The sequence below is a fragment of the Nicotiana tomentosiformis genome, chromosome 6 (assembly GCF_000390325.3).
Source record: "Nicotiana tomentosiformis chromosome 6, ASM39032v3, whole genome shotgun sequence".
Classification (NCBI taxonomy): Eukaryota; Viridiplantae; Streptophyta; class Magnoliopsida; order Solanales; family Solanaceae; genus Nicotiana; species Nicotiana tomentosiformis.
Window position 1 is genome coordinate 37,371,668 of NC_090817.1, and position 11,508 is coordinate 37,383,175.

General features: G+C 35.9%; 2 protein-coding genes across 3 annotated transcripts; both read left to right on the top strand.

The window, feature by feature from the left end:
• Window positions 1-2,123: 2,123 nt before the first annotated feature.
• On the top strand, window positions 2,124-6,501 carry LOC104113110 (farnesyl pyrophosphate synthase-like). 2 transcript variants are annotated; one of them, XM_009623204.4, is made up of 12 exons: window positions 2,124-2,446; window positions 3,485-3,509; window positions 3,622-3,737; window positions 3,862-3,948; window positions 4,039-4,155; window positions 4,253-4,341; window positions 4,432-4,483; window positions 4,967-5,062; window positions 5,589-5,633; window positions 5,744-5,833; window positions 5,922-5,993; window positions 6,151-6,501. In XM_009623204.4, exons 1-12 carry the CDS (start codon window positions 2,336-2,338, stop codon window positions 6,277-6,279), a joined length of 1,029 nt encoding a protein of 342 aa, XP_009621499.1. In that variant the 5' UTR covers window positions 2,124-2,335; the 3' UTR covers window positions 6,280-6,501. The 2 variants fall into 2 exon arrangements, with proteins under 2 accessions (XP_009621499.1, XP_070033378.1); XM_070177277.1 differs by lacking the exon at window positions 3,485-3,509 and having other exon boundaries at window positions 2,197-2,471.
• A 3,466-nt stretch (window positions 6,502-9,967) lies between these two features.
• On the top strand, window positions 9,968-10,498 carry LOC138893812 (uncharacterized). The gene has a single exon (XM_070178476.1). The coding sequence runs from the start codon at window positions 9,968-9,970 to the stop codon at window positions 10,496-10,498; it is 531 nt and encodes a 176-aa protein (XP_070034577.1).
• Window positions 10,499-11,508: the final 1,010 nt, after the last annotated feature.

Genomic DNA, 11,508 nt, shown 5'->3' on the forward strand with positions numbered 1-11,508 from the left:
ATTAGAAGGGATTTAGCCATTTAGGTTTTAATAGTACTTTATATACATAGAGGTAAAAGTATAAATAAAAAAATTCTTAACGGGTTAACGATTTACCCGATAAGAAAATTGAGGAATCCGCCCCCAAACTGTTAAGCCGTTAATTCTCAATCCGTTCACCATTCATTACTACGATAATCCGATACCAATAAGCCATCAGTTCGGTTCGGTTAACGATTTCGGTTCGGTTTTGAACAGCCCTATTATGCACTACTCCCTCCGTCTCATATTAACAATCGTGGTTACTAAAAATAGTTGTCTCAAATTATTTGTCATTTTGTAAGTTCAAGACAAAATTGATTATATATTTTTTTTTTACCCTTACCAATAATTATCCTAGAAAATTACAATCACCTTAAGTATGGATAATTTTAATCAAAAACCAAGAAGTCAACCTTATTATCTTAAACACTTTAACCATATTTACACTAATACAATCAATACTGTAAAGACCGAAATTCTTTATAAAGTCTATTTCAAATGGGAGTAAAGTAACTTTCAAGTTGAATTTTTTGGCTCCGGAATAATTTTAGTTGGAAAATTTTCAAATCACTCGTTTGAAAATATTTTGAAGGAAAGATGAATTCCATTTCATGCAATATCTGTTGGAAGAGTTAATTTTACTAATTTGTTAATTTTGTCCTAGATGTCTCTAAGCAAATCAATTGCATTCACATTTAGTAAAAATATGAATAATGTCATTGATGGAGATGACACATAAATTGAGAAAATATTCAATGAAAAAATATTAAATATTAAGATATGAATAAGGGTAAAATAATCAAAATCTCATCCTAACTATTTTTTCTTAAGTGCGTGCACAAGAGAATCATGACACATAATATGAGACAGAGTGAGTACTATTTTATAAGATATAGACCTAAAAACTCTTTTATTGTCGTCTTTGGATAGTTATTTTGCATTTTGTTTCATTTATAGTTGCATCATTTGGACCACTGTTTTATTCCCTTGAAAAAGATGTTTAACATGGTTCTATTTAATAGAGCATAAGCAAAAGCTATGAGATAGTTCATCTTGTAATTGTTTATTTCTTGTATCCCTTCTTAATACATCTCAACTTTATGTCTTTGAAAATAAAATATCCTCTTAATGATTTCTTATTTAAAAGTTACAAGTGTATTCTATCATTTTTCACGATTGGATAACATAAACAATTTTTATGATCTACATTGAGTATCGCTAGTTATATTATACAATATAAAAGAAAATCATTACTCTTTTCGTCATACGAAGAAGGGTGATTATCAACAAATGATAGTGAATGCATTTGATTTTTATTATAGATATTACCGTCAATATCTTCCTTTTTGAAATAAATACTTATTTAAAATTTCATACATATACTCCTATTATATTTTAAATTTTTATAGTTTCTCAAAAATAATTTGGTATGATAGATAATAATTAAAATGAAACAGAAGCAATATTATTTATTAATAAAAGAGAGAATTGACGGTAATTAAATAATAGACTTATTGCAGTACATCTTAGATGTGCGAAATTTAATTTCTAGAGAATCCTCCAACCTTTTCTCTTTCTCTTGTGCTTTACCTAGAGGTATCATCGGTCCAATTCGATCAGTTATTTAAAAAATATGCTATTCCAACTTTTCAGTTTATTTACTATGTATAATTATCCCAATCGTCTCAATTTCTTTTTTATTTCAGTTTGATTCGTGTACTTTTAATATATTATTTTTAAAAATAAAACAATAATACTAATATTACTAAAATACTCATTAGCTACCTAAAATAGCAAGATCGATATATCATAAAAATTATAGTGTAATAGATCTTGGCAATGTTGATCATTTTGATTCATCCTTTTCTCATTTAACTAAAAAATATATGGAGAAACTAAAAATCCAAAACTTATATAGTGTAGAGGGAAAAAATTCAAAAGGATATTGTAAAGTTACAAATTTTATTCGGAATAAATCTCTACTATTTTATTTGTTGCACTTTTGTTTTTTGATAATTTGTTACACTTTAAAAATAAGAAAAATGGGAAAAATTAATTTAAGGGAAAGAAGTAAATGAATAATCTAAAAGAAAAAGAGAGCCAGGTGATTGGTGGCTGGCGCTTACTGCTGGAGTCTGGACTGCTCTCTACTCCGTGCAACTTCTATGACTCTCCCATTTTAATTCAGAGAAATACGGCGCTGGTTTTTCCTATATATTATACACATATAACTTCCTAGTGTTTAACGACCCACAGATCTCCTTCTTCTCTGCAAATTAACCAACACACACACACACACACTCTCTCTGAAACAATGAGCGATCTCAAGTCCAAGTTTTTGGATGTGTACGCTGTCCTCAAATCTGAGCTGCTTAATGACCCAGATTTCGAATTTACTGATGATTCTCGTCAATGGGTCGACAAGGTATTGCTTTTTCTTTTGTCTTTATGTGAATGTAGATCCATTTGGTGCATTACATTACATGTGTTATGTTTCTGCTGATCAATCTTGCTTAATTGCTTTTCTTGTTTCATTCTCATTTTCTGTCTCATTCATAAAGGCGTTTGTTATGGATTTTAGAAAAAATATGCCACCAACAAGAAGGTTGAAAATAGGATTGATAACTCTCAAATTTTATTAATCATAGGGCTTTAAATACCCAAATAAATAAAGCAGTAGACTCCTCCTACAACTAAATTACTAAACTCTTATTATAATTAAAATTCTGAATCTTCTAGCAGACTCCTCCTAAAACTAAACAACTAATTATTCTAGAAAACAGTAGTAGTAACAAATGCAAAATCCAACAGCTACTTTGATTATTGGCTCATCAAAACTAAAAGCAAACAAATGGATGCAAAGATCAAATTTTGACTAGTCTTAAGTAAGATGGAATTAAAGCTAGAAAAGTTTTTATTTTTATCTTGTCTCAGCCAAATGATTTGGTATATATATTAATTTCAGAGGATAAATCAGCCTCAGTCAACATAGCATAGATACTAGAATGTATATATAAATGGAGCTTGTTGTAATTTTCCTCAAGCTTGAATTTAGTCCAAACATCCACTAGAAACATGCTTGAAAGCAGAAATTACAATGTTCTTCAACATTTCATTACTCTAGAATCTATGCATTTTTGCTTGTTGTTTATGCTCGCCTGTGGGGGTGGAGTATGCTTGATAACCACCTTTCATATAGTGTTGGTTCAACATGTATTATCTTCTGATGCATTTGGCAATGCAAGCTTGTTGGTTTTTCTTGTGTATGTAATTAATTGTCAGTTCAGTACTGCTGATGTGGTAATTCTGTACCTTCATTTCGGTTATTCAATTTGTGGTTACCCTGAGGCTCAGCTTCTTTTCATTTTATTCTTTTGGAACTATTAAATTTTTTGAACCGTCTATATCTCTCATTATCTTCATTTTTACATGTCTAATTGTTACTTTTATTGATTTGTCTCAGATGTTGGACTACAATGTGCCTGGAGGTAGGACTGAATTTCTCCATTTAACTATTCTAAAATTTTCTACTTCATTTACAGTCTTTGATAGCTTAAGAATTTCTTCCAGCGGCTTTATAATAGCATACTGTCTATGCAGGGAAGCTTAATCGGGGGCTCTCTGTTATTGACAGCTACAGTTTGTTGAATGATGGGAGAGAACTAACTAGTGAGGAAATCTTTCAAGCATCTGCCCTTGGCTGGTGCATTGAATGGGTATGCAAAATAAATACTCTTAAATTTGTGGCTGACTCTGAATTCTTTGGTGACCCCAATAAATATAGTTTTAGTTCCGTATTTCTTCTTTTCAAGCGTGTGATTGGTGCAATGTATGTTGCAGCTTCAAGCATATTTCCTTGTTCTTGATGATATAATGGATAACTCTCATACACGTCGAGGTCAACCATGCTGGTACAAATTACCAAAGGTGTGGTCCCACACAAAGAGATTACTTGTTTGTTACTCATCGTATTTTTTCTTTTCAGTCGGTGATTTCTTGTTTCAATATTTCTTATAGGTTGGCATGATTGCGGTTAATGATGGCATACTTCTCCGCAACCACATCACGAGAATTCTGAAGAACCACTTCAGAGCAAAGCCTTATTATGTTGATCTTCTCGATTTGTTTAATGAGGTAGGATTCTTTGCACACCAAAAGGCCTTTGAATTAAACCTTATATAATGCTGACCTTTTGCTTTCTCTCTTTTGCTTTGGGGACGTATCCTGACAGGTTGAGTTCCAGACTGCCTCTGGACAAATGATAGATTTGATCACAACACTTGTTGGAGAGAAAGATTTATCAAAGTACTCATTGCCTATGTAAGGAGACATCTTCAAGACTTTTACAATATTTCTGCTTTCAGTATTTCTTGCGTGATTTAACTTTGATAATGATGTGATTACATGCAGTCATCGCCGGATTGTCCAGTATAAAACTGCTTATTATTCATTCTACCTCCCAGTGAGTATAAATCTTCCTTTCTATTTGTGCTATTTTGATAATAATGTGATTACATGCGTTCACAGTTTTTTGTGCTATTTTGAGAATGATTCCATGTCTATTATGTTTCTAAGCACTTGCTTCGTAGTTCTTTGAACATGGGGAACCATTATGTTTGTTGATTTGAGGTTGATGTTCTCTTAAAACATTCAAAGTTCTGAATCTTCTTCGAATTATATTAACTATATGCAATTTTCGGAAAGTCATAGCAAAGTTTCTTATTTTGATGTCTTTCTGAGTTAACTTAGAAACACCTTTCAATTTTTTTTCTATCTCCTCAAGATCTAAACTACAGCTACTATTACTTCGAATCATAATTGCTGCTAACTTTGTGTTTAATTATTCTGGTCCTTTTTGCAAAAGTTGTCTGTTAAGAATTATAGAATGAGCATGTTTAATTTGCATATAAGCTATATCCGGAGTACTCACGGTTATGATTTCCAGGTGGCATGTGCACTTCTAATGGCAGGAGATAATCTTGACAAACATGTTGATGTCAAGAACATACTTATTGAAATGGGAATCTATTTTCAAGTCCAGGTGAGAATTATAACTACTCCCTGATAACTTCCTTCGCATTTAAAGTTCTATATTTTATATTTGAAGAATCATATTCAATTGGAAATTGACCTTTGATGAGCAAAGTTAGACATTCACCATGAACAGAAGGACAATTTACTTCTTTTTTTCTCAACATGGATTATGCTTTTGAAGTTTCACGGCTGTAGTCTGACCTTGCATCTCATTGGGAAAAAGGAAGGAAAAAAAAAAAGCCAAATAAAAACGGAAAAGATGTTGCTTTAAATATGGCCTAAATTCAAATCACAAAAGAATGTAGTCTATTTTCTGAAAAAGCTTGAGAAACATCGAGCGCCATGTAGTCAAACTGTGAAAAGAAATTTGTATGTGGTCAGAATTATGAATGTGGTTTCCAACACAGTGGCCTTATGAAATATACATATGATTAGTTCCCAATATACCAAAGACCTCATTGACAAAACTCAGTTTCAGAACATCTATGATTTCGTGCTACCGATTCTCACTAGTAGCTTTCTTGACTTTGTAGGATGATTATCTGGACTGTTTTGCTGACCCAGAGGTGCTGGGTAAGGTATGTTGTAAAGGAAGCTCATAGTAAAAAACTCCTTTAAAAATATTCAGAAAGCTATTTTAATTTGAAAAAAAATTAGAAATCTTATGATGACCTCCTTTTGCTATCAGATTGGCACCGATATTCAGGATTTCAAGTGCTCTTGGTTGGTAGTGAAAGCTCTAGAACTCTGCAACGAGGAGCAAAAGAAATTATTATATGTAAGCTCATAACTTCTTTTCCCTTTGTTTGTTTCTATCACCACTTAGTTCTATTTGAAAATGCTAATTAGAAGAGCTTGTTTTGCAGGAGAACTATGGAAAAGACGACCCTGAATGTATTGCTAAAATAAAGGCGCTTTATAATGATCTCAAACTTGAGGTATTCCACCTTTTTCCCTAGCTTCATAGTTTCGATTTCTATCTGCTCTTATTTAACTCAAAGGTTTTTTAGTCATTGTTTCTCTTCTCTTAGCAAGTGGTCAATCTCACTTGACGCCGAACTTCAGCTTTTAATCATACTCTTCGGAATCTTATAGGAAGTATTTCTGGAATACGAGAAGAAATCGTATGAAAAGCTGACAAGCTCCATTGCAGCTCATCCAAGCAAAGCAGTGCAAGCAGTGCTACACTCATTCTTGGGAAAGATATATAAGAGGCAGAAGTAGGAAATAAACTAATTCGTCAATTTCAAGAGTCTATTGTTGACAAGTATTTGTGTTCTCCCAATGGGGATGACATGTCTGTATTTCATGCATTTTTTTGCTTTCTTGTATGGCTTTCTGGTCTCGTGTTTCTTATTTTGACAGATTGATGATGTATTATGATTTTCCAAGAAATGCAAACTCTACCCTTTTTCACCTTCAATAATTAGTACACATTTGGCGAAATAGACCAATGAAATCTTTTACTACTCTGCTCTGTCATTGTTGCTTGACTGCCCTTAGCATCATTGCTTCGATGTAGCCAATGTTCTAATTAAAATTTGAAGTACTGGGAACTGTAAGTTTGGAATTATCTCTTATTATTTGTTTACCATGATTGTTCTTAAGAAGAAAAAAGACAAAGATAAACCAACTTTTAGACCCAGAACATATTAAGAAACAAACTTAACGAAAATTTACAAAAGAAAGTCTAATCCTTTAAAAGAATCCTATGAAGAGTCATGGAATTAGAGAGTATAGGAACTGAAACCTCTGCTGTAATGAAATGAGAAGTGACTATTCCCACACTTCCGTTGGAGGATGCATTATTTGTTCTAACTACAAGTCTACAACCAAAAGTTCTCATTTTTGCAATCATAGAGGACTATCTGTGGTTATGTTGTACTATAATATCAATTTAGACGTACCTCCAAACATGAGGAATCATTGACGGAGGCGGATGCCCCGTTGTACTGCAAGTTTAATCGAATTCATTATTTTTGACACAAAAATATTTTTTTTATATAAAGTCATTAATATTACAATAAATACTAAATCTGAACTCATAAATTTAAACTTCATTTAATACTAAACCTTAATGTTAGATTCATCAAATTTATAACGAGATGTTTCATGTTATCGTTTTATTCAATTATTATAAAAATATTGGACATGGGACAAATACCTTATTGTCCCCAAGGAAAAACAAGCTAAGAGATATATAGAGAAAGAGAGAAGAGATTCTTATTTCTTCTTCAATTGTGTGTATTTTCCTATCTATTACAAGACATAATTGAGTCGTGTTTGTTCTATGAGTGTTCAACTACGTATTGTATTGTGGTTAATTGAAAGGGTCCTTGATTAATCGTGTCTAGTTATCTTGTGTTGCTTGAAAAAGAACACTTGGTTAGATTGTTATTGAACAATACCACTTTTGGGTAAGTTAAGAGATTAATTACTTGAATTTAAAAGTGGGGTTAGAATCTGAGTTGCATAAATTGTTAACTAGAGTAGTTCGAGAGAATGCTTCTAGTAAATTATCGTAATTGATCGAGAGATAATTACGGTAGCCCGGAACTCATAATCCTCATAGAGTATTACGACGAGATTATAGCTAAAGAGTTAAGAATTAATCCGGCAATTGGGGAAATCAATAGCCCTAGATCCTTTTACCTTTGAATTTAATTTTAGTCTTGATTATTGCTAATTTTATTGTCATTTTTCCTTAGCTAAATAAATTTCACTGATTATTCATAAAACTCTTGCATCCGAAAGTTGTCTGAGCTTATTATTAGTATTATTTAAAGTTGTAGTAAATAGGTTAGTTCCCTGTGGGATTCGACTCCGGACTTGAACCGGGTTATATTTGCAGCGACCGCTTAGTCTTTTTTACAAGGCATAGTTGGGCGTGATCAAATTTTGGCGCCGTTGCCAGGGAACTAACGGTGTTATTTATTACAACTTAGAAGAATTGCTAGGATTCTTAGTTTAGATCAATTTCTTACGGTGTTTAAATTTTTCCATTGAAATTCCCACGTTTCAATTCTCCCGTGACTCAGGTTTATGCCTAGAAGCTCTTCGAGGACCGGTGAACGTTTTGAAGGTCTCTCAGACCCCGAGAAAGCATTCAGGGTATTAAATCGAACCAACAAGAAGAACAAACAGTTACAACAAAAACACACACTCGAAATTGTATGGACAACGTGGACGATGTCAACGGAAATAATCGAAATAATCGGGTTGACCCAAACAATGGAGTGGTGGCACCTCTTGTGCCAGAAGCCGCTCTTTATGATTGGGCACAACTAACTACTGATAACCTGGCTACTGCTATTGCTGCACCTCAAATACAAGCGGAGAGATTCCAGATCACCAACAACATGCTGCATCTGTTGCAAAATAAGGGACTGTTATCCGGGTCATACATTAAAGACCCACAACAACATCTGAAGAATTTCCTATCAATATGTGTGACCCAAAGACAGTCGAAGGTGACTCCTGAAGCCATCAAACTATTACTGTTTCCATTCTCTATGACTAGAGAGGCCCAAACTTGGCTGAATTCGCTCCCAATAAACTCCATTGCCACTTGGGAAGAATTAGTCAAATAGTTCTTAAACAAGTTTTATCCTCCAAACAAGACTGCAAGTCATGTTGATGAGATATTGCAGTTCAGGCAGAAACCAACTAAGACCTTGCAAGAAACTTGGGAGAGGTTCAATAGTATGCCAGTGAAGTGTCCACACAATGGCATTCCAGATCAGATGCTGTGACAGAGATTCTACATGGGTTTAGCAGACAGTTTGAAGGCCAATGTAGATGCTTCAGCTGGGGGTGCATTTTTGAGCAAGACATTCACAGAGTGCAAGATTCTTCTTGACAAGATGGCTCAAAATTCAGGCTGGATGACTAGAGGTACAACATTTACACCAATAGTGCATTCTGTTGCTCTTGACCCAAACAATTCCCATGCAGAGAACATAGCCACTCTCATGACTCAGATGAGCATACTGACAAAGAAAATTGATGACATGGGTACAAAGAAAGTGCACATTGCTGATACAACAAATGGAGGATTGTGCACTCCTTGCATAAACCAGCCATATGTGTGCTCGTGGAGTGGAGAGAATGACAACCAGGGCTTCATAGAAGACATGAATTATGTCAATAATTTTGGAGGTCAGAGGCAAGGTGGGTAACAATGGGGACCAGTACCAAACCAACAGTACAGACCCAAACTGCCATAACACAACCCCAATTCTAGAGGCGCACGACCACAAGGTCAAATTCTGCCTTATCAAAGGCAGCAGGGCTAAAATTAGCAGCTCCAGTAACAGTTGGCCTACCAACCACCTCATCAACAACAGGACAACAACATGGTAGAAATCAGGGGCAAGCTGCAACAACCCATTGGAACAAATGGTAAGATGGAAGAAAAGTTAGCAGCACATGATTCAGCAATCAAAGGCATTGAAACTCAACTGGGACAACTGTCTATGTCCTTGAACAATCGCCCCCAAGGAACATTGCCTGCAGATACAAATATTAACCCAAAGGAGCAAAACCCAAATCAGCTAATGGTAGTGAGTCTCAAGAATGGAAGCAATTTAGACAGAGAGCAAGCAGTTGCTCAATCTAGGAGATAAACTATGCCAACTACTCCAGTTACATTAGAGGCAGATGGGTCAGCAGAGCTCACCGAGGTGGTAGTTGAACAGGCACATGTTGACAAGGGTAAGGCAAAAGAAGGTGAACAAGTCTCAGAACAGGTGGCACCTCTTGTGCCAGAAGCTTCCAACAAAGAAAAGACATCAAGTATTGGACAAAGGTTGACTCCTGCACCATTCCCTCAGAGATGGCAAAACAAAAGAAAGATGATCAATACAGGAAATTCATGGAAATGCTTCGATAGATTCAATTGAATATTCCACTGATGGATGAGTTTAGGGAAATGCCAGGGTATGCAAAAATGATGAAGGACCTGATGCCGCGAAAATTTGACTTCCAGGACCTGTCCACTGTAACTCTGACACAGACCTGCAGCGCGGTAGTGACAAGACCTATGGCCCAAAAGGTGTCTGATCCAGGTAGCTTCACTATCCCATGCACTATTGGGAGTTATGCTTTTGCTAAAGTATTGTGTGACTTGGGAGCCAGCAAAAACTTGATGCCCTTGGAAATCTATACAAAACTGGGCATTGGCAGAGATAGAATGACCTCAATGTTGCTGCAACTGGCTGATCGCACAGTCAAAAGACCGACAAGAATTCTCGATGATGTGCTTGTGCAAGTGGGGAAATTTGTATTTCCTGCAGACTTTGTTATTCTTGACTGTCAGGTGGATGAAGAGATACCCATCATTCTGGGAAGGCCATTCTTAACCAATGGGAGAGCATTAATTGGTTGTGAGACTGGAGAGTTAAAAATGAGGTTGAACAATGAAGAAATAATATTCAACGTTTAACAATCCATGAGGAGACCCAGTGAATTTGCAAACTGCTCACTAGTGGAGGCTGTGGATGTGATACTGCAAGAAGAGAATGAGACCCTTAATGTCAAGGATCCACTAGAAGCCTGCTTGATGAATTTGGAAGAGATGGATAGTGAAGGGTTGGCAGAGTGGGTCATGGCTCTCGAAGGTCAAGGATTCTAGAAAAGGGAACCTCAGTTCGAGCCCCTACGCTTAGAAGAGAGAGCAACACCACCTGCAAAACCATCAATAGAGGAGCCACCACAGCTGGACTTGAAACCGCTTCCAGCCCACCTCAGGTACACTTTCTTGGGGCCTAATTCTACTTTGCCTGTTATTATATCATATGGTTTGCTAGCTGTGCAGGTAGAGCAACTATTGCAGGTATTGTAAGAATGTAAGACTCTCATTGGTTGGATCATGGCAGACATAAAAGGTATCAGCCCAGCCTTTTGCATACACAAGATTCTTCTGGAAGAGGGGCACAAACCTTCCAGGGAACATCAACGACGACTGAACCTGAATATGAAGGAAGTAGTAAAGAAGGAAGTGATTAAGTGGCTGGATGCGGGTATCATCTTCCCCATCTCTGATAGCAACTGGGTCAGTCCTGTCCAATGTGTGCCGAAAAAGGGAGGAATGACGGTCGTACAAAATGAGAATAACGAGTTGATCTAGACTCGTATAGTCACGGGGTGGCGGATTTGCATGGACTATCAGAAACTGAACACAACCACTAGAAAGGACCATTTCCCCTTGCCTTTCATTGACCAAATGTTAGACAGGTTAGCCGGGCGGTCCCACTTCTGTTTCTTGTATGGATACTCGGGGTATAACCGGATCTCAATAACCCCGTAATATAGAGAGAAAACATCCGTCACTTGCCCATATGGCATCTTTGCCTTTCAGAGAATGCCCTTTGGACTTTGCAATGCACCAGCTACATTCCAGCGGTGCATGTTAGGCATTTTCACTGACATGGTGGAGGATATTATGGAGGTGTT

Coding starts and splice junctions, on each gene's coding strand:
- LOC138893812 (XM_070178476.1), top strand. CDS start 9,968: ATGGATGAGTTTAGGGAAATGCCAGGGTATGCAAAAATGATGAAGGAC.
- LOC104113110 (XM_009623204.4), top strand. CDS start 2,336: ATGAGCGATCTCAAGTCCAAGTTTTTGGATGTGTACGCTGTCCTCAAA. Junction 5,063..5,588: donor GAATCTATTTTCAAGTCCAG/GTGAGAATTATA, acceptor TTGACTTTGTAG/GATGATTATCTGGACTGTTT. Junction 5,834..5,921: donor AGCAAAAGAAATTATTATAT/GTAAGCTCATAA, acceptor CTTGTTTTGCAG/GAGAACTATGGAAAAGACGA.